This window comes from Galleria mellonella, unplaced genomic scaffold (assembly GCF_026898425.1).
Source record: "Galleria mellonella isolate WM207_F2 unplaced genomic scaffold, CSIRO_AGI_GalMel_v1 utg132, whole genome shotgun sequence".
Classification (NCBI taxonomy): Eukaryota; Metazoa; Arthropoda; class Insecta; order Lepidoptera; family Pyralidae; genus Galleria; species Galleria mellonella.
The window spans coordinates 622811-647202 of NW_026441989.1; the positions used below are offsets into that span (position 1 = coordinate 622811).

The 24392-nt window shown below is 33.2% G+C and overlaps 1 protein-coding gene across 1 annotated transcript; it reads right to left on the reverse strand.

Moving 5' to 3' along the window:
• Positions 1-736: 736 nt before the first annotated feature.
• LOC113518405 (protein rolling stone-like) lies at positions 737-23760 on the reverse strand. The gene is made up of 6 exons (XM_026903312.3): positions 23432-23760; positions 11186-11339; positions 10351-10559; positions 8253-8393; positions 7181-7408; positions 737-5575 (listed from the first exon to the last, which is right to left on the reverse strand). The coding sequence occupies exons 1-6, from the start codon at positions 23454-23456 to the stop codon at positions 5424-5426; spliced, it is 909 nt and encodes a 302-aa protein (XP_026759113.1). The 5' UTR covers positions 23457-23760; the 3' UTR covers positions 737-5423.
• Between the last annotated feature and the right edge of the window lie 632 nt (positions 23761-24392).

A 24392-nucleotide genomic window follows, 5' to 3' on the forward strand; every position in this document is an offset into this window, starting at 1 on the left:
GTTTGCTCTGCCCTATAACCTTGAACCCTTCAAAAGTAGCATGAAAAACATCTATTGATTCGACATAGTGCGGTCAACATTTGAGGGTAGAACATTCTCTTTTCGGTGGGTAGTATTCATGGACTATATCGTCTCTGTATTCGGTCAGGATCGTGTGGTCACATGTCGTGCAATAATAATAAAAAAAAATTTCATCACCCTTCATCGACACAGCTATGCTATAGCTTCTTCGTTCGTCCGTTGCTTAAGTTGGCAACACCATGAATATATGGTGTTTTGCCATCCCTTGCCATTTTTGTGCCAAAAATTGTATTGTTCATGTAATATATGTTCATACCATAAATATAACAATATACTATGTCATATCTATGGTATTTCTTATGTGTTAAGGCAACGGTTACTCCCATCCATCAGATGAGTTATCAGAATATTATTTTTAATTTTATTTATATTTTATTTTGTTAGTATGAAATAAAAATTGGCGGTGTGGTATGCCAGACATAGAATAGGCCACCCCTTCTTTCCCGTGGGTGTCATAAGAGGCGACTAAGGGGGGGGGGGAGGCGAGGGTTGGGCAGCAGCGTCTCTCTTAAAACATCTCTAAAGACTGACTGCAATTGCCAATCCGCTTGCCAAGCGTGACAACTATTAGCAAAACCCCCCGAGGGGGAGGCTTATGTTCAGTAGTGGATAGTTAAAGGCTGATATGATGATGATGAAATGAAAATATTCATGCTAATTGTTCATTATAATATATTATAATCATTACATACAAGCAAAACTATTCTAGAAACAAGTAGATAACGTACTCAGTACGTCGATATTAAATATTCTAATATAAATGTTCCCACTGGTAGGTAGGTAAGTATATAATAAATATACTTCACGATTACCTAATAATGGACGTTATTATATTTAAATCTGTTTATCTTTTAACAGATGTAATATACGTATACATCAATTATTATTTTACATTTAATGTTCATTGTATCAAATTAAGATTTATTTCACAGTGAAATGTATTTGATTATAAAGTTTATTAATTAATTATTACCAATTTTGTATTAGTATTATTACATATTCTGTAATATTACCACACAATCAATATTCATAAAAATTGTATAGGTTATAGCAGATAAGCATAAAAAAATCGGAATTATTATTATTAAGACAAATAAAAAAAATCAATAAATACTATACATAAAAGAAATACCATCAGTTATTAATTAATTAATTATTAATTAATATTATATTATACTTTAATTTTACAAGAAATTAATATGTTTTCAAATTGCATTTATTATATTTGCAGTATAATATATGTAGGTATTTATATAAATCTTATATAGAATAAACTAAGGCATTATCATCTACTTTACAACCACATAAAAAGAACCTTTAACTCTGTTGGAAATTAAAAATAAAAGGCGGTCGCACATTATTCTTAATTCATAATTTAACACATCACAGTCATTCTTATTACACATCAATATATATCAATATACGATGAAAATAAAAGGGGAATAATAAATACTCTCTACAATGTAGAACGGTGCGGGCGACAGCTCATATTTTAAGTTTTGCTAGTGTTATGCTAAATTAACCTTTGTCAGGTATTCAAGTATTTTAGTAGGTAGTCGTTAAAAAGAATCGAATTCTGACTTTGGTCTGAATATTCGGACAAGTACTCGAACACTTATACGGGTAATTCGAGTACTTTATCAGGTTTGAGTACTTTTAAAATTGATTATGAAACTTATTTTTATGAAAGTAATACAATTAGGTAATCTAATAATTTTTCTTTTTTAATTATGTCGTTATTTAACTATATTCTTTAACAATAAATAAAATAAAAAAAAATATATATATAAAAATGTCGAAACAGAAACAGAAAAATGATAAACACATATGTAGTATTCGAGTACCATAACTACCAAAGTAATCGAAATCTGTATATATTGTGCATTCGAGTTTTGTATATAGGGTACTCGAATTACTGAGTACCTGTTATACTCGACATATTAACGGTAGAACAGAATCAGATTTTTGGGGTCGAAGACAATCTAATAATCACAGCTGATAGTTTCTCACGATTAAATATTTTGTTAAAACCACATGTCACATTTTATTAAATTAATTCTTATAATTTGAGACCTGTCACCTGCACTGTACTCATGTGTATATTGTATGATATCGTATATAATAATTACAAATGTAGGTATTTAATATATACTATTTACAGTCTGTTACAGTAGAATATAATGAAAAGGTAAGCAATTTTTGTTGAAATATCACAGAAACAAATCGCAATATACAATCGATTGTTTATTAATTGATTATACGTACCACTAAGGGAGACTGTCTTAAGGTCGGGACAATGATTCATTCGTCTACATGTTTAGTATGTTCTATTGAAACAAACTGCAGTAATGTATTAATGTATTGTAAAAAAAGTATACATTTCACCATGATGATCTGGTGCCTTGATTGTGTATTTCAGTTCCTTCTAATTCTAATTTTTAAACACAATTCTAGTTTTTTAAAAGGTGCCGTTTCGATAGTTTCAGATACATGTAGAGATACAGGGTTAGTAATTTAAACTGTGTATGATTTTATAAATTGATAAATGTGATACGTAGAAATAGACAATTAATACGAATTAATGACTATATCTTATTATTACTATTACTAAATAAAAATCACATTATTGCTTCGTAATTATTTCAGTAGAATTGCATCGTAAATATTTGTTATAAACACAATACTAAGTTCGCCTACTCAATTCTCCAACCCAGATAGTAAAGTATCGTTAGTGACTTTAAAAGTACGTAATTTATTAGTAATTTTAGAATCGAGTAGGAACTAACAAAATGTTTAGATATTTTGTTGTTTTTTTTTGGTTGTTTAGTATCGCAGATATCATGCTTGCAGCCTTTTCTGCAGCTTAATAGTGTTAATTACTATTATATTTGGACCTGTTAAATTAAATTATTATATAGACTACATTATGGAGATTATGCCACCAATTTTGTTATATTTTATCAAGATTGTTTTTGGTGTGATCATTTCTAAATCAGATCAGTTGTAAATAAATTTACATTTTAAATGGCAACATTTCTATACTTATTAATTAAAACAACAGCCTATTTAATACTGTTCATTCATTCCACATACTTAAACACGATGTAACGAAAAGGATATTCAAGCTCAATTCCATTGGTAATTATTCACATCTGAACAACTTTCTACACGGAACTGTTCGAAAAAAAACAACTGGGTTGTTCCGTATTCGACATATGACGAACGTAATATTGAATCATGCTTAAATCGACCTTGAAATTGGAAAAAGTTGTTCAGTTAATTAAACAATGGATTGATTTTGTACCCATCTATTGTTATAGTCTATATTTATACTTGCTACGTTATTCCTTCATATTCCTTCCTTTCTTAGGCAAAGCTTATTAATACACTTAGATCAATAACATCTAGATAAAGTGCCTTCCGAATCTTCGATAAAGTTATCGGTATTCAAGCAAATAAAGATATCAATTTTTATTTGTTGAAAAATAGACTTTGTTTACCTAATTGCCTAGTTTAGTTTTTATTATAATAACAGTTCGTGTCGTAGAATTCGACAATTCACTTATCATAACAAGGGATAAAGTACCTACTTATTTGAATTTACAGTAATAAAAATTATTGACTGATTATTTTTGGGGCATTATTCATTACTCAACGCTATATCTAGATGTATATGATCTATGAATCTAGCTTAGCATCTAATAACACGAGCTGAAAAAGCTCCGTATAGTTCAGTCTGATAACATTGAACAATTTTTGTTTCTTACAAAATAGTTTTAGTATTACAATTAATTATATTTTAGTTTGTTAAACTACAATTTATTGAGAGTATTATTGCATTAACCTGATATATTAATTAAATGCTGTTCTTGCACTTACGACATTCTAATATCTTTCAAGTCTTACAAACAATATTTTATATACATTCCTTATATTGTGCGATTAGATATGTTGAGGACATATTTATTTTTATATACAATATATGTTCCATTAAACATACAGGGTTTTTTTATACCACTCAGGGGGCATACAAGGATACAGTCCACCTCATGGTAAGCAGTTACCGTAGATTATGAACGTCTGCAATACCAGAGGTATTAGACACGCGTTGCCGACTCTGAAGAAACCTCTTTACCCCTCATTTGAAGAACCCCATGCTGTAGTCTCTTGGAAAAACCTCGACAGGGAGCTCATTCTATAACCTGAGTGTTCGTGCGAGAAAACTTTCCTGAAACCGCGTTGTACGCGATCATCTAAGCTGTAGGGTATTAGGGTGAACTCCCTGTCGATGGTGAACGGTACGATGGCAGAAAGTGGCCGTGGGCATCATATTGAACAATTCCTCTGAGCGCAATCCGTTTTACAAGCGGTAGAACACGCAGAGTGAGGCAAAATATCTCCTAAGGCTTAAGGGTGACTAAACAATATAACCCAAATAAAAATTTGTCGTAGAAAGATCCTCTTGTATAAACAGACGCGTCCAGCTGACACCTTAGTACGAAAGGCTTTACCTTTATTCAAATTTATGATTGATGATTAATATATTGTAAAGAGATACTAACGATTTTGACTTCACCCTGTATATCTCCTGAATATAAATCGGACGTGAACACTTGTTGACTTGATATTCTTGTCTCATTCGAAATTTGACATATATAATTTTGTGAATTACTGGCAAACTGCCCTTAATGGGGGAGGTTTATATTCAGTAGTGGACAGTTAACGGCTTATATAATAATAATATATAAATAAGTCTGTGAAATAAGAAGATAATTGAAAAACAGGAATGCATGATAGTCATCTAACAACTAGTTGGTAATTTGAGAGATAACACATTAAAGACTTTCACGAGCATAACGAATGTAATAATCTATGTTCACGAGCCCAACGTCTCATGCAAAAGTTTTATCTAACCTCACATTCTTACATGTAGATACCTTTTCACCGTTGCAGTTTGCAGTATTATGCTTAGTAGAATAACTCTACTTAAAACATGGATATAGATTTAAATAGATGTCGCAAGCATGTCAAATTCTATAAAAATCATCCTTGCCATATTATTTTTTATAATTACTGAATAAGTAGTATAGACATAACATTTTTCTAATGCTGTTTTGTTAATTGTTTGAACTTTATATGATATTCACATGTAAAAATTTCATGGGTTCAGATATTTCTATATTGTCGCACTTGCGGTACCTATTTAAAATTCAACTTTGTAATTTGAATAAAATATCTACATTTTATATACCTAATAAGCACGATCATTTAGTGTCAAACACGCACTTAGATTCAAGGAAACACTATAGAATTAAATTAACCTATACACGTTTTCTGGACCCTCAGTGCGTCGGCAGTGTGAGGTGTTCGCTCTGAACACGCGTGGGTCGCAGGCGCGCGGCGAGTCTCAACCGCAAAGCGACCAGGCAAGTGGCACAACCGTGGACGAACATGAGCACCATGGCACATACAGCCACGAACCCGAAGGCTGGACCTAGAACCATCATTATCATAGTCATGATTACTTTATCTTTGTGAATAATCAGCTGGACAACACTTGACTGCAATCTGGGCATGTCAATATCGATTTTAGACTTAATCCTTTTTTAAACTTATGTTTGTCATGTTATTGGGTTTGTTCCCTGTACAATACATTTGTATTCGGGAGTAAGTATATTTATTTTTATGTATGTATTTATTTATAATATAAATAAAAAAGCGATCTTAATAATCTTAACAAATATGTTTTAACCGTAAAGCAGTTGTGTTTGCATGGCTGTGTTTCGGTTTGAAGGGTGGAATATGGCGTGAATTTATTGGGTACAGAGGAATAACATCTGAGTCCTCAGGAATGGCAACGCATGGTGTGTATCATGGGCGAAACAGTATACATTGTTATGTCCATGGTACTGCTCATGTCTATAAGCGACGGTTACCACTTTCCATCAGGTGGGCCGTCAGCTTGTTTGCCATTCTAAGTTGTATAAAAAAAATGCAAATTCAAACTTGCTGTTCCGAAGTATCGTTTAGAAAAAGTTAATAGGTCTTTAATGGGACGGGATGGGCATTAAATGTTATAATAAGATACCGAAGGATATTTAGGATTTGCCTTTTAATAAGTTTAAAACTGTCATTAAAAACACTTTTTTAACAAAGCCTATTACATACTAAACGATTACTTGAATCTGAAATATGCATGGTGTTAGTCCATCATGCATGGGCTTTTAACGACCGTGTAATTCTAAATATAGTACATTTAAATAAATACACATAATGTTAACAGAGATTTAAAAGAGTAACTGTTGAGTTTCTTGCGGACTCTTCTCGACAGATAACAACTTTCTGAACCCTGCATTCATAAAATAGATTTAAAAGTGTTTGTAAATAAGTCTATTTAAATAAATATGATTTGAATTTAAATTTAAGTATGTCTATTAGTTTCTTGATGCCTTTTAGTACACGCTCTGTTTAGTTTTGGACTAGATGGCATTGAGAAATATGCCCAGCATACTATTATACTATTTGGGATCGGCGCGATATCCATTTTATGTGTTCCTTCTCTATAAGAACCACTAATTATTTAATTGACGTTAAACACAGATGCGATCTTGACATTGACAGTTAAATGTTGCGTGTTCGGTCTGCATCGTGACTTTAATTTAACGTTGACTGAATTTAATAAATGATCAACTACCCACGTAATGGGCAAAGTTGGTATTACTAAAGGATGGTTGATTTCTAAAATTCAGATAAGCAGGTTTAGACAAAATTATTTGTGGTCTTAATTGCCAACATTGTTTTAACACTATTAGGTTTCTGAAATATCTACAGATGAAAAACTATTCGAAGAGGGTTGCCATTTATTCCTAGAGCAATAATATCATGTATAATATAATTAATAACGAGTTTTACACTATTTCTATACGATTATGTAGATAAATTTTCATTTTAAAAAAATTAATAATTTTAATACTTGTAAGAATACAAGTGCAAGTGAATAGATAATTAGGCTAACGAGCCCCAATTTTTAGAATACTTTCAGAAGGGTTTGCCTTGCTTTAAAGTTTAGAACAGTTATTAACGGTAGATAAAAACATACCAGGCTTATCCCAATTGAGAGAAGGATATATGGCAGGCAAGTTGAACCGGTCGGTGCCGCCGAGGGCCCAGTAGATGGCGCTGAATACACCATACGCAAGGCCAACAGCGGAGCCATACAGCGCGTGAGCAGCCCGCAGAGGGTGCGCTGTTACGAACAGCTCGCATACCATGAGCAAGGAGTTCCCGCCGTGAACGAGGAGATTCAGAGCGTTGATGTCATGTAACTCTGTAATTACAAACAATGATATTGGTAATTACGTATTTAATGTCTCTAATTGCCAGCAATATGCTAATCAGGTTCACTTTAATGCGGTCCTTTTTGAAAACTGACCTCACTCTAACCTCATTTATAGCCTCTCACTGGTATTCCACCAGTGTTAGTTCCAATATGAGTGCAATATTTATAAAAAAAGGCAAAGTTTTATAACTCTCAAAAATATCAATATTTGAGGAATGATCTCACAGTACTGGTGAAGTTCGTGGTATTTTTCATGTCCTTAGACTTGTTTATCGTTTTTACATATAGTAACAGACGGGTCGTATGCTTGTTTGCCATTATAGTGGTATAAAAAATATTATTAGATTCTTTCCCTCTAGTCATTATCTTATAACTAAGGGACTCAAATAAAAATTATGTAAGCGCTTAAGGTTTAAGCAAGTTTAATGCTCTAGTTCCTGCCAACTTGATAGCAAAGATCGAGTGAGTTTATTATATTTTTTTTATACATATAGGTAATTTAGATTGCAAAGAAGTTAATAGTCTACTTAGTGAACAATGATCACGGTCGCCAGGATAGAAATAAACAGCATCAATGGCATCCCAGATTACAATATGACTGTACATTCATGGCATTTTAATCCTTAAGTATGGCCATATCTAATACTTTGTCATTTCTGATTTGATGTTATGTACCCTGTAATTTTCCAGAGATATTCCACTCTTCAAATCAAAGCAGATATGCAAACACAACTGTTTCGTGGCAGAAACACGTATGTGATAGAGGTAACCATGCAGACAGTTTTTGTATAAAGTTTCCCTCTGGTTTACTAGTATAACAGAAGTCACGTACTAGGATCGTAAACGAGTGTCCAGTAGATAAGGGTGATGACGAATGCGAGGTCTGTGGCGACGTTGTGTGAGAGCCAATACATCCGACACAGCAGCGGTGTGGCGGATCGCCGTGGCGTTAACACGTCGTCTTCCTCGTACGCTGTAAATGTTAAAAATGTCGATAATTAAATACATTTAAATGGTATTTATATTACACTAACTAGCACATAAAGTGTCTGTGTGTACATATCTATATGTACCAAATAAATGTCATTTAAATCCTTTCAGCCTATTTTTAATGGATGATAAAGGAATGGCAATCCCATCAGCGCTATCGATATACGTTGGCGGGGCACTAGTAAAGGATAATAAGTGAGAATGAAGGCAACTCAGTGCACCATTTTATTTTTATCCATTAAAAAAATAATTTTCACATACTAGGGATGTTATTAGGTATGTAAGCTGCATTATCAAGACATTAATACAACTGTTAGGTACAAACTGACTCGTAATGTTGTCCGTTTTATATATTGTGATGATAGTCAATTAACTTTTTGTTTTTATTTCTTGCCGAGACAGTCAATAGCAGACAGACGGAGAAATAATTTGGGAACCAATAAGGACAATTAGAACGCAAGACTTGCGAGCCGGCTGCTTCTCTTAATTGATGCGAAATTGTATCAATCGACAGTTTCTGACCCGTTAGACCCCTGTCTATAAGTTGAATTGAATGCCGATATTAGGCATTCGACTAACTAATCTAAAGTTGAATCGTATCGAATTAAATACAATTAACCAATACAGTAAACAGTCTTGAAAAATATATAAAAATACATTTGCTTACTGACAAAACAAGAAATAACTGATTCCACGTGATCATTCACCATATTATTATCTAGAAATTTTCAATTACCTTATTTTTAGTTTAAAAAAGTTATTTTTAATGCAGTAAAAGAAATAATAAGGTTTTTTATATTACATATTCAATACGTTTCCAGTTAAGGCACATACTTTTTTAATCCTAAAAAAACTTATTAAGAAAAAAACTAAAAATAAGTAAAAGGGTACCTATTTTTCTATATACGAGAGGTTCGCAACTGTAAAAACATATTAAAAAGGTTCAATATGTTTGTACTTGTAATTTTAAATCATTCTCTCATTTCTTTTCAAATGTACTTCATTTTCTCGCACTGTATAACTATGTTAAAGTAAATGCTGTGAATACCTATAATAGGCATGTGCATTAATATTGTATCATATTTAATGTTTGTTATACCTATATGTTATAATGCAATATGCTGTTGGTGTTCCTTAAATAAATAAATAAAAATAAAAATGTATATCTCCACTTATCTTGGTTGACAAAAACACTGAATTTAAATGATTTAATACACTTATTTATTTAAATGAAATAAATAATAATAAGTAAATTTATAACAACGAAGGAATGATAAATGTTATATTAATATTGTTGCGGTTTAGAAATATTCCCGCCTATCCTGAATCTATAAATGCCATAATAACAGTTGATACGATAGACTGTTGATTAAATAGCAAATGGCAGCTATGTTGTGTACGTGAAACAATGGCACGAGATCATGGATAGGTACGTTTTAAAATTAATTGATTCGTCTCGGACATCGCTCAAGGCAAACATTCGACTAACTAGTAGATGCGACGCACCCATACGAGGGTCTTCACATTGCAGAAGAAACTTTGGAAATTGCACAATATGTGGATATTCGTTAACCATCAATATGTAAAATATATCGTCAGAAAAACTTAATAATATCAAAATATTTCCCAATATGCAGGTTAATTTTAAATTCATAACAATAGATTTCACGTATTCTGGATTAATTCATTAAAAGTAGTCGTAGATTTTCCAAAATTTCCGCGTAGATTTGCGTAAGCACGTTAATAATATTTGAAGATAATTATATGTTACAATTTTATTTATTTATTTGTTATTGCACCAAAATTATAGAACTCGTTGAAAAATTTTTGATAAGTATAGTGTAGTACAAAAGGCGGTCTTATTGCTAAGCAATATCTTCGTAGATAGATAAAAAGTATCATTTACGTATTGTATTACAATTAAACATGTTCATACTTACAGAAATTGTAAGCTTTTTTTCTATACCGATGAACAACGGCCAATGCAAGGCCAGACTGAATTGCAATTAACATGAACCCCCAGTTAGTGAAGTAAATGAACCATTTGAAATAATTTATCTTCACTGGGGGCCCCTCATAACGCCGCGGAAGTCGCTGGCATGCGAAACTTGCAACACCGATGCATATTACAGTCAAGAATACCAGCCATCTGAAAACAAGCCATCAACAACTTAATTAACAGTCTTTTTAGTTTAAAAATGGCAATGATGAAGGATTCTAAGAAATTACTCGTAATTACTCATAATGTATTTGTATCAGTCTTTATAGGCTGTACCTATGTATACGACGTATCCAATTGTAGGTCTTTGACCTTTCTGCCACTAACGACAGGAGAAATCATGTGGTCGACATAAATTTTTTTTTTGAACCCAAAAAATAATAAACAATAAGCTTGGAAAGTAGTGGTTTGAGTTATTTACTCGTAGACTGTAGCGTCGGTGATAAAATGAGAAATAATGCACTGGGCATGACTGGGCTATGTTGGTTTCAGTAAATGGAAAGGTTGGGTGAAGATGAAAGTGTGATGAAACAGATACTATAGAATGCAAAACTGTAAGAACGTAGACATTATAGGAAACTTAAAGTAATAATTAGATAGATCATATTATTTGAAGATTTTCCACATTCTTGGAAATCGGCGTATATGTATAAGACAATTATAAAAGTGAATGAAGAGATATTTACAAGGATCTAGGTTTATGCAAGCCTTTAGGCACTTGGTTTTCTGTGCCTATACGGTAAAGGACCTGGAGTAAAATAAATAGATAAACTTACCTGTATATGAGGTATCCAGTTGAGGGTTTGTGACCGTTCTGCCACTGGCAGCAGGCAAACTGATGTGGTGGAGAGTGATCGAGCCTCAGAGCTCGTCTGCTTGCCTGCCACATCCGACCGAGCATTACTGGTCTGCATGATTTTTTTTGCATTGCTGTAAACAAATCATAGTAAATAATATAATATGATACCCTATTATTATTACTAATGCGATAGTTTGTAAGGATGGACGTTTATTTATGCAAAAACTATTCAACAGATTTGAATGAAATTTGGGACATAGGTAGGTTATACTTTTAATAGTCACGTACAGTGCGGTTTCAAAGGAATTTTCTCCCGCGAACACTCCGGCTGTGGAATGAGCTCCTTGCCGAAGTTTTCCTAAGAGACTACAATATTTTTCAAAAAGCGTATATTAAGTTTTTTTTCAGGGTTGGCAACGCACACGTGACACTCGTAGTGTTGCAGACGTCCATAGGCTACAGTAACCGTGAATAATCACACGGACAAAATGCTTGTTTACCATCTTTGTGGTATAAAAAGAAATCCTATATATAATCTCTCCTATGTGCTGAGCATAAGTTACATTATGTGCCGTCGAAGATGTGATGAGTGCGAAAGCGATGGAACCTATGTCTCCGACATATGGCACCTTGAGGGTATATCGTCTGGTTTTTGGTGGGTACACCCCTGCGTTACTTGAATCCCACAGTATCCATTCACCTCCCATAAGGTGTACGGGTCTGCATAAAGCATTTTCCAGACGTTAAAAAATAGTTACATTATGTACTGATTCACGTGTTCGAAGCAGCAATTTATAGCTATTTACTATAATTATGAATGAGAAGATGAGTTTTATGTGTTTGTTTTTTTTTAGCATCTTAACAGATAAATAAATCGTTATAAACTTTTGGTACCTGTAGACATGTATTTGCGACGAAGACGGCAAATTTTTCTGGTAAATATATACATCCCGATTACGCGAGGGAAGTTAATAATGAAATTAATAATGGTACAGAATTGTGGAAGTTATTTAGTTACATTTGTAGATATATGAGTATGTTTTACTGTAAGTGCAAAAAACTGCGACCTAAATACCTTTAGATCGAGATAAATTTAAGATGAGTCCAGAGTCTCTGGACCAAGATTGTTTAATATGACTCATGAGTCAAGAGAGATTGCACGGATAGAGGTTTTTGGTAGTTTGGTACCTTTGCATAATCCTATAAGTGATATGGCGTGAAGTTTAAGTAAGTATTGCAGCTGTTTCACGTGACCGTGGCCAGAATAAGCGTCACACGCGATGAATAAAGTCATTCAGACTATTAGCGAATACGTATTATTACGTCGTTTGCTCGTTTGATTACAACAACCGCATGTCTCGGGAACCGCTAAGGTTGTCACTTTGATATATTGTATTAAAAAAAAAAGATTTTTGTAATATTTTTTGGTTGACTCTTTCTTATGAACTATTTATATAAATAGTAAATAAGAAATATGAATATGGAATTTAACATTTATTATTAAAGAAAGAGGGAATCTTTCGAAAAATAGGCTTATATAGCAATAGTGCTATCAGTAGACCCTATTATGTTGATTGCAACGCGGACTCAATGGACAATATGGTCTACCCGATCTGATTTTGTCCTCACTTGATTGATGTAGTAGTTTTACCATAAAATACCATAAGAAATGGCAGTAAAACTTTAATTATGATATACAGTATCATATATAAAATCATATAAAAAAAATATTGAATGATTTTTTTGGAATCTATCTATATAATTACAATGTTGTTGTGTGACAACCCTAAAAAATTACAGCGTTCTATTTACGGTATCGACATTAATCAAAGTTTAGCTCAGGATTTTTTGATAAAATGAAAGTATTGAATGCAATCCAATGTCATACACATGATTCAATAAACAAAGTTTTATGTCTCATAATAATTATCTACAGAGTCTTCATTAATATCGGTGTTCAGAAAATATTACATACCTAAATGATTGAAGTTGTATGATGCCCATGTTTCATTAAAGGCGCAGTTAATTCCATTATTTAATTATCTACTAACTCCAAAACAAAAAACAATAGTTTTCGGCCTCGATTTTAGATTTCTTTAAATCTATCGTAGTGTATTACAATACAGATATTTATAATTTCATTATAACTTACAAATATGGCACTAGTCGTTTTAGTTTATCGAAAACATATGACTTAGTGGTGTCAGTATCCACACTATTATGACTTTTAGGTAATCATGGACGATTGAGAGTTGGATTGTACTCATACATAATACGATAGTGTTAGGTTTTTAGTAAATATTTGGTTTGACATAATACTAATTGTGTTAGTAAATTTTTTTATCTCACTTATCATCAGGTGAGCCGTATGCTCGTTTGCACCCTGTGTTGTAAAAAAAGAATATCTGGAGTGGGTAAGGTACTTGAGTAATAGGTGCAGTTCAATACGAATATAGATTTTTTTTCTTTTTTAATGGATGGTAATGGAATGGCTACCCCGCCTGCGTTAACGGTATACGCTGGCGGGACACCAGTGAGGGATGACAGGTGAGAATGAAAAGGCAGATCAGTTAGCCCATCGTGATAAATACACTTGGGATTCAGTACGATAGTTTCAGGGAGGACCACATGGAGGTCGACCTGACAGGATATGTTGCTAGCAATGGAACTGGTAGTCCGCATTATTAACAATCTCTCCCCCCAATACGAGTATAGTAGCACGAGCAGTGCAGGTGCATTGTATATATTCCTTATTGTTGTTACTGTTACATGAGTACCTTTGGAGGGCACGTGAGGGGAAACTGGAACAGGTTTCTCCACAAGAGTAGGAGGGGCCTGTTAGAGGGTTAATAGCGCTTGGTTCACGATGAAATTTAAAGTTAACCCATGGCATTATGACGAGGAGGTAGAACATTGTGGAGTTTTACATGATATAGGAGTATGGTAGTATTAACTCGTCTTCTCCAACAAGTGGGTTTTCACTACGGAATTTTTACCATTTTCGCATTTGTATATCTGTTTTGACATCCATTCCTTTTTCATGCTCGAACCAACCTGGTTTATTAAATTTCTTGAGGTCAGTCACCAATGTACCCACTTGCTTGGATCTCTCTGGCTATATTAGATCACAATAAAAAGGAAGCAACAGAAATATTGTGCATAATCATCAGTGGACACGACCATACAAATGTCGTTTGCACTAATATTGTCGTATTGTACTCGGTTAGTGACATATCATGAGCAAGGCAGCCGCACAGACAATGTTTAAATTGAAAACTTGTTGCTACGGGTCTGTAGGATAGTCTGTGATATAGGAGTAAGGTTAGATTATATAGAATAGAATAGAATAGAAATCATTTATTCAAATAAACTTACATTGAAGCACTTTTGAAAAGTCATTACATTTTTTTTTTAATCTACCGCTCGTTCGGAAAGCTGTCTCATCACAAGAAGAACGAGCAAGAAACTTGCGTGTTGCTCTTTTAAATAATTTTATTATTACTTTACATTTTCAAGTTTAATTGTGTGAATACAAACCACCAATTAGCACTAATTCAATTAAATACTCAAAAAGAAAAAAATATTGAATACATAACCAACTGGTTAAACAATTAATAAGAGGAAATCAGTCATAGTGATTAGAGCAGACCAGTCCCTACAAGCAGCACCCGTTCACGAGTATGACGGATGAGCCAGCCATCACTGCGCTCGACCATATTTTAGGGAGCCCAATGACCCGGCCCACCACGCCGCCACAAGTCTGGACATTTTAGTGAGCATGACTACTCAAAACACTAGACCACGTCAAAGCTACTCACAATTGCCATCTGATAGTTATAGTATTCACATTTTACATAAGAATGCATGCGGCAATTAATACAAAAAACCGCTACGCTTTCATATTTCTAAAATTAATCAATTAAATCAAGAAAGCAATGAGAAAATAAAATTATAACGTTGTATGCTAATAAACTAATTATTTACTTGATATGTTGTCATCTATGAATTCGTCTATCCTGTAATAGGCTTTCTTACATAAAAATTGTTTAATATAAGATTTGAATTGCCTCTCTGTCAGATTTAATGCAGATTCCGGCAGTTTATTATAAAATCTTATGCAATTACCATAGAATGAATTACTGATTTTGTGCAGACGGCATTTAGGTAAAATAAGCTTATTTATATTGCGTAAGTTTCTACTTGTACAGTCTTTGAGTTTTTTAAAACTCTCTAAGTTCTTCCGTGTATACATAATATTTTCATAAATGTATTGTGAAGTAACTGTGAGGATATTTGAGTCTTTAAAGCACTGACGTAATGACTCTCTCGAACCCATACCATAAATAGAACGTATGGCTCTCTTTTGTAAAACAAATATAGTATTTATATCGGCTGCTTTACCCCACAGCAGTATGCCATAAGACATTATGCTATGGAAATAACTAAAATATACAAGTTTAGCCGTTGCCACGTCTGTTAATTGTCTAATTCTTCTAATTGCATATGCAGCAGAACTGAGTCTACTGGCCAATTTTGAAATATGGGGCCCCCATTGTAATTTCGAGTCCACTGTTATACCTAAAAAAACTGTATCATTAACAAAATTTACTATTTCATCATTAAGCAATAACTGTGTATTTATTAGTCTTACATTAGGAAGTGTAAATTTTATACACTTTGTTTTGCTGGAATTTAATAATAGGTTATTACATGTAAACCAATTTAATATTGCAGACATAGCACAATTTACATCGTCTAATTGATTACTTTGACGTCCAATATATAGTGACTAAACCAGACAGAAGCACTTCATTATTGTTAAATGAATGCTCAACATCTCAATGAGTTACTTGGTCGGGAACAGAGTGCCTGCAATTGATAGCCACCTGCGTCAAATAGTAATTAATTTAACAGACTTCATAGTATCTGTTATGTAACGTGCGAACATATTAATATGCTTTGAAGAGAGATTCTGTAAACTTATACAATACTGTTCTTTCGGACGCAGTAAAATAGCAAAAGAAATTTTTATTTAGACATAGCAAATCAAATATTTAACATGAGTTTTATATCATAATTGGTTCAGAATTAGCGAAGATCGTGTGACATATTTCCAAAAATACAGTTGAATTTGGAATATCTTGCTTTCTGAAGTTGTTAAAAAATTACGTATCTGTATCCTATTTTCCGTCATGAAATAGGTAAAAATATTCTGAATGTTAATCTGGAATAATGGTCAATCTAATTATGCAATTTTTTTATTATCTGTAAAGCCATGCGTATCAAACATCCAAACACCTTTACAAACATTTCATATTCATAAATTTGTTAGGAGGATCAATACAAATTTCTACGTTCCTTAAAAATTTACCTAAAAAGTTTATATATTTTAATTTGTAATGTATTTTCTCAATTCCTAAACTTCAATGCAGGAAATATCCTTAATACTCTTGAGGAATAAGAGGATTGTGTACGTGAGTATGATGTAAATACCCAGATAATGGTTATTTCGAAGCGGAAAACCCACTGTAACGCATTGCGGAGTGTAATATACGTTAAGAACGTTGTTTATTGTAAGTACTGAAGTTTGTATGAAAAAGGCATTATAATTATATCTGTTCTGGTCCCCAGGTTGAAGTTTGTCGCCAGTCTATATTATGATACAAGGTGATATGGGAATCATCAGTATTCTTATGGAGGAGCGTTCTAATAGTAGTCGAAAAATGACAAAATATAAGTATAATGATTTGTAAAATATAAAAATACTTATTATTGTTGTTTAGATTTTCGTTTGGCACTACTCATCACCCACTCATCACTTCCTATGCTACTGTGTTTGGTCGTCTGCAAGATATCTCTTTTAGATGTAAGTTTATCTTTATTTACATTGATTGTATTTGTTATTATTACTGTATGTTTTAATGAAATAAAGAACATTAATTAAAATATGTTGAGCCTTGCCGTGTGGTTTTTTTTTATTGGATGAAAATGGAATGGTAATCACGCCTGCGCTAACGGGATACGCTGGCGGAGCACCAGTGAAGGGTGATAGATGAGAATGAAAACAGACCAGTTAGCCCATCATGATGAATTCAACAGGAATTAATCATGATAGTTTCCAGGGGGAACCGCGAGGAGGTCGACCTGGTTGGGTATATTACTAACAATCCCTTTCCCCTCCTTGCCGTGTGGTTAGTTAGAATAGGCTACCTCTTCCTTTTCTGTAGGTGTCGTAAAAGGTGACTAAGGGAGGGTGAGATATGGGCCCGTCCCTCTTAAAACATATTCAAAGCCAAACTGCGGTTACCAATCCGCTTATACTGTGTTATGTTCATGATACTGCTCATGTCTATAGGCGACGGTTACCACTTTCCATCAGGTGGGCCGTCAGCTTATTTGCCTTTCTAAGTGGCATATAAAAATAAGCTATTTAAGTAAATTAAAAATTACTGGTTAAATTTATACATTTGTATGAATAATGTATGTATACATACTATTACAAAAGCACACATCCTCATTGTATTGCGAATATTGTGATACTCTCATTCAGTGAAGAATAAAAGAACGGAAAAACGATCATACGGAGATAAATTGTGGAAGGTCATGAAAACAATTTTTTATAATCATCATGTTACTGTAGGCACAGTGTTTCATTCATTATTGCCTATCTAAATACAAATAACAGTGTAAGTAAATGACGGGCTATCATTTCAGGATTAAAGAGACTTTGTGAAACTTGAAAGGTAATTTATAAGGTAATTAATTACTACATTGCTTGTTAGTAATAAGTTGATACTAAAATATTTTTAGCTTTTTATTAATTTTATTAATATTATAAATGTTAAAGATTGTAAAGATATTTACATGCCTGTTACTATGTCACGATTGAATATTTAATATTTAGTACTAGAACTACACAGTATAGATTAGATTCTAATACTTTTGGTAGATAAATTTTACTTCAATCCATATAGGGAATAAACCCAGAAAATATAAGTGTTCCTTTGCCACCATATGTTGTTCAATCGGAAGAACTATTTGGTATAGAGAAGGATATTAGTTATTTTTTACTTTACTCAATAAATAAAAAAAGTCCTGGTCATGCAGACAGAGACAAGGCATAACTGATTTAATGCATAATACTTTTTTAGAATATATTTAATAGTATGCTTATTTTATAGTTCATATAGGACCACGGTTTTTTCCAAGTTACAAAGTATATTCTTTTGTTAAGTATTAATACATCTAGATATACTTAATATTGGATTATATAAATCAACTTTGTTTATAAATTAATATTTGGAAATATTTAACAATGAGTTATTTGCAAAATTTGTTGGGTACTTGATGTAGTCGCATTGTCCGTTTTTAAGAAAGCGTCTTTATCTATACGAGGAAATTAAGTTTTCCATAAATTGAAAATAAATATGTGAGAAGCTAGTTCTTAGTTAAAATATACGTAAAAATACAGGAGGTTTTTCTTATGGGGAAGGATGCATTAAATGAAATGAATTTTCTGAAAAAATTGGTACTAAACATTCCTTTACTAAACAAATTAATTACTGAACATAGAAGTTACATTCGTCATTGGTAGTGGTAGATATCTATCACTAAAGAGAGTGAGAGATATGACAGTTGTCATTAAAATAGGCATAATATGAATACTTTGCAGCCAATATTTTATTTGAAGGTAAAATTAATTATGTACACTTGGTAGTTGGTACCTACGTACCTAGTGCGGGTATTAGGCACTATTTTGGGACTGCAATTATGAACTCATTTGTATGTAGGTCGGAAATTACACATTTCATTGACAATGGAGCCGATTCTGAGTCGTAATTTTTTTAAACCTATTTCTAAAATTAAAATTTCAATTTGATGTCGCAGAAAAATCTTTATTCTGAGGAGCAATATAAACTAAATTTCTTATAGATTTTAGGTAAAATTATTATAAATTTAGTTTGAGAGAGATAAGTTTGACTAATGATTATGACTATATTATATTATATTATATGACTATTCTACTAATAATAAAATAAATGCGAAAGTTTGTGGGGATGGATGGACGGACGGACGTTACGTTAATAAAAACAATAATTTTTTTTTTTTATTCAAGCAAAGTCAATTACAAGCTTTTTTAATAGTATTTTTTTTAATCTACCGTCCAGTTTGTAATACAATTTATGCTGAGTAAGAAATTCAGCTGTTGTCTCCACACAAAAATTACTAAATGGATTTGAATATTTGGTACAACGGATAGATTTTATTCTAATTTAGCACATAGGATACTTTATGTACTTACTAATACACGTGGGTGAAATCCCGGGATACAGCTAGTATGAAATAGGGTAGAAAGAATTTGGTTTTATAATGCTAGTTTTTACTTAGTGAGTTAGTCTGTGTAATGGGTATGTAATGGGTATATCCATCCCATTTAATATTCGTACATCAAATTTTATGGCCAAGAGGTGACAAACAAATACTTTTATGCTCGTAATATGTATATATATGCTTAGAATTATAAAGTCATAATATCGATTTTAACTTCAATTAACAAAAGTTCACCGTACCTCAGAATAGACTACGTAACTTATTAAATATGAATAAATCAAATATATACTCTGTTATGTCCATGGCACTGTTCATGTCTATAGGCAATGGTTACCACTTTCCATAAGATGGGCCGTCAGCTTGTTTGCCATTCTAAGTTGTATAAAAATATTATTTCGATTGATTCATTGATGACAAATTATTTTAATAATCCTATTATTTTAATAAATTCTTAATCTAATAGGTTCTCTATTGACTAAATTAAGATTCGTGATACTATAATAAAACAAAAAGAGGGTCGTCCGTCAGTCTGTTTGGTTACCTGTCAATTTTTTTAATTCCTTTAGTCTTAAATGGTTATTTTTTTTATACCACTGAGGTGGCAAACAAGCATACGGCCACCTGGTGGTAAGTGGTTACCGTAGCCTATGAACACCTGCAATACCAGAGGTATTACGCGTGCGTTGCCGACCCTGAAGAAACCTCTTTACCCCCCTTTTGAAGAACCCCATGCTGTAGTCTTGGGAAAACCTCGGCAGGGAGCTCATTCCACAACCTGAGTGTTCGTGGGAGGAAACATCTCTGAAACCGCGCAGTACGCGACCATTGAGGCTGTAGGACATGAGGATGAACTCCCTGTCGATGGCGAGCCGTACGATGGTAGAAAGTGGCTGTAGGCATCATATTGAACAATTCCTCTGAGCACAATCCATTGTACAGGTGGTAGAACACGCAAAGTGAGGCAAAATCTCTCCTAAGACTTAAGGGTTCGATACCGCTTATAAGCCTGGGATCATCGACAATTCTCATAGCTCGTCGTTGCAACGAGTCGAAAGGCTCAAGCTGGTATTTAGGTGCTCCAGCACATAAGTGACAGCAATACTCCATGTGGGGCCGGATTAGCGATTTGTAGAGCATTAATCGCTGATCCGGCGTAAAGTAATGCTTCGCTCTATTGAGCACACCGAATGTGTGAGTGGGTAATTTGAAATTTATATAAATGATTTTCTGCGCTAAGGGTAAAAAGTGTTTGTTTTATTTTAGTGTGGGTATAACTTTTTTTGCGATAAAATAAATTGAAATTATTTCGTTATGTATATATGCTTATAATATTTAATTGTAATCTTGGTACTTATAATTTATCTGTTAAAAAATGTAATTAATTTCGTTTGATTTGGTTATTCAAATTTTTGCATGTTTGCTGTAATTTTCGATAGTATTGTTTTTTTTTGTGTTTTCTTCACTTGTACTAAGATTTTATACAAACTATATTTCGTGATAAATTATTTTATTAATGTAATTGTCATGTGTTGTTAAATCTGTATATTTGCCTGAAATAAATAAATAATTTCAAAATTTTCACGTTTTTAGTATTGGTAGGCTATGAAATTTTTTAAAGACATTTGGATGTTTATTATTCAAACGACTGAATGCATTTTTGATTGAAATTCAGTGCACAGATATTTATCTGTTTAAAAAATTTTCGTGATAATCTAAGATATCTCCTAACTTACTTATAATATTTTTTATGCAGTAATTTTTGCAAAACTGAGGCCTGGTTTTTATTCGTTACTAACTTTTACCTGCGACTTTGTCTACGTGACTAAAATATGTTTACTTACCGGGATAAAAGTATCATATATCCGCCCCCATTCTATGCAATACAGAATTTCATGGTGATTACTTAAGCCGTTAAGGCGCTATTACGTAACAAACAAACAAACTTACATTCAGAATTATAATATTAGCAAGGCTGAAAATATTATAACAAACAGTTAATCTGTAACGTCTTTGTGATTTGTATCTCTAGTTACCTTACAATACTTAAAATTTTGTATTACTTTACCAAAATTAATAACCGTAATCCTTATGTTCGTACCTTATGAAGTAAATTCTAAATAAAGCAACCTGGCACGAGCACAATGCTACTGCATGGCCTCTGTTGACATTATGACCGATTCAACTAATCGATACGGCCTAATAATGGAAAAATAGGCATGTATGATTATTAACAAGCAGTTTCCGCGGCTACTGTATGAATTTGTTTAATGCTATAATAACGTATTCGTTTGCTATAGCGCTTTGTGTAGACCAGGGGTTCCTAAACTTATTTTGTCTACTGCCCACTCTGAGAATAAATTATTTTTTAGCGCCCCCATTTTTTCACCTACTTAAAAAACGACTATTACTACAAGATCAACAAGTCACCCCTTAAGCCTCTACACAACACTCCCTTTTTTTCTGGGTCTCTTACCGCCCCCCTTTAGGCCTGCAGTGCCCACAAAGGGGGTGTTATCGCCCACTTTGGCAAAGGCTGGTGTAGACAAAGTATGCGAGTTTAGTGTAGTCATCATCATCATATCAGCCACCAACTGTCCACTGCTGAACATAGGCCTTCCCCTTAGAGGGTTTCGGCAATAGTTGCCACATTTGGCAGGCGGTATGGAAACTATAGTTAGGCTTGGATGATGTTTTAAGAAGGATGCTGCTGTCCAGTTGAGTTTAGTATCATATCAGTCTTTAACTGTCCACTGCTGAACATAAGCCTTACCTTTGGGGGGTTTTGTCAGTATTTGCCACGCTTGGCAGACGGATTGGCAATCGTAGTTAGGTTTTGGAGATATTTTAAGAAGGACGCTGCTGCCCATCTCTCGTCCTCCCTTAGTCGTCTCTTACGACACCCATAGTAAAGGAATAGGTAGCCTATTCTATGCCGGGACCACACGGTAAAAATAGTTTTAGAGTTAAGTATAGTATCGATTAATCTCTGGAATCTCGTACTGCCTACTAATCTTATTTTTTGTTAATATTATTAACTGGCTGATTGTCGACTAAGCCAGTTGATGTCATTCAGTAAAAAGCTTTAGATTTGAGTTTGTATGAGCAAAACAAAAACGAGTTTTTACGATTTTTCTGAGAATTTTTTCAATTCTTGTCTTCGTAAGAACTTTTCTTAGATTTCAATGACTAATGGGGAAAAAATCGTCGAATTGACCAGCCAGTCTCGAGTTTTGGGCTTAGTGACATATTTAGCGGTTCATTGTTGAAAAAAGTTTAAAAAAAAAATTATTTAGTGATGAGGCGGTTTGTATGAGACCTAAATCATAGTTTCATGTCACACGGACAGTATGAAAATAATCTATGAGTATTAGTGTAAAGGTTCATGCTTCTAGAACATCAAAATAGACTAATGAAGTTGGTAACAAATGGTAGTGATTATTTTGTAAAGAAAGTATGCATGTGAAATTCTGTAAATTTGGAATGAATTAAATTTTACCCCGGAAAAACATCTTATTCTTTCAGGAATAGTAGCAATTTAGTGTATGATATCAGAAAAACTAGTCGTTTTCATTTTATACCTCGGTATAAATAACTAGATGTTTGCAATTCATAAATATTTACCTTGGTTCGATTTCGCATTTCACACCTGTTGGAAAAAGGCCACTTTTGTTGCTGAGCTAACCGGATCGTTATAAATGTGTTTATTACTCACATATTAATTAATATATAAATACCGTATATCTATTACTATTGCTACATTTTAATTACCTTTTAGGTTTTTATAATTTTAAAGATTTTCATTAATAAAGGTAATTATTAATGATATATTGTTATTTTAAAACATGAATTTGTATTACATGAATCTAATAAAATAAAAACGAAAATAACTTACATAAATCCAGTCTGGGCAATTTCATTCTTCTATAGAAATATATGTTACGGAGCGTCACTGTTTGTTAGGTGTGTAGACCGCGCTATCCTGAGCCAGTAAACCAATTCCACTACGCCGAACGGCTACGTTGATTCGTATTTCATTGGAATGTATCCGAAAGGAAATGCAGGCAAGTGTTTCGTATTTCGCGATGTTTTCAAAAAGGTGCTAAATGCATTTGATACGTGCGCATGTGCGCCGCTTGGGATGCCACTGTCAGGCATGGGAGCCGGGCTCCGTAATCCGGCCTGCGTAGACCGGGCACCGCGCGCCGCCGCCAGTCAATAACGTTCGCGGTCTCGATTGAAATTAATTCCTATGCTGTGCGCTTAGATCAATAGCATCTAGATAGAGTGTAGGTCTATAAACGCTTCGACAAAATCAATTTGACTATTTAAATTGATCGGGACCATTCCGCGATAAACAGACAAACACGGACAAAAATTGTTAAGGACTTAAAAATTTGTTAAAGTAAATTTTTCAATTGTTGGTTTTATACAGATTAAATTAATTTGTATAAAACCATTAATTGTAAAATTTTGGTTTTAACCACTTTTATTAAAACAATCACTCAAAATAAATTTTTCTTTAGTATTTTCTATGCACAGATATCGTCTAATTACTATTTTATTATTTTAATATATAAAAATCACGTGTCATCATGTTTTTTATGCTAATCTCCAAAACTACTCAACAAAAAAATGCATTGTTCCTTCCAAAGAGAGAGAGAAACAAGAGCCGGTAGATGGTAGTAAGGGACAAAACAACATTTGCGGGTCACACATCAACAATTAGTATATAATAACATCTATAGTGGGAAATGGGTTGTTAGTAATGGGGGGGCTTAAAACCCATGTCAACCATATGGTTTCCCCTGAAAATTATCATGGTTATTTCTTGTTAAATTCGTCACGATGGGTCA

What these genes read in the sequence shown, in the direction of transcription:
- LOC113518405 (XM_026903312.3), bottom strand. Translation starts at nt 23,456, where the DNA reads ATGAAATTGCCCAGACTGGATTTAT. An exon ending in ATTGCCCAGACTGGATTTAT is followed by an intron (nt 11,340 to 23,431) that starts GTAAGTTATTTT and finishes ATTTGTTTACAG; the next exon opens with CAATGCAAAAAAAATCATGC. An exon ending in GACACTCGTTTACGATCCTA is followed by an intron (nt 7,409 to 8,252) that starts GTACGTGACTTC and finishes TTGTAATTACAG; the next exon opens with AGTTACATGACATCAACGCT.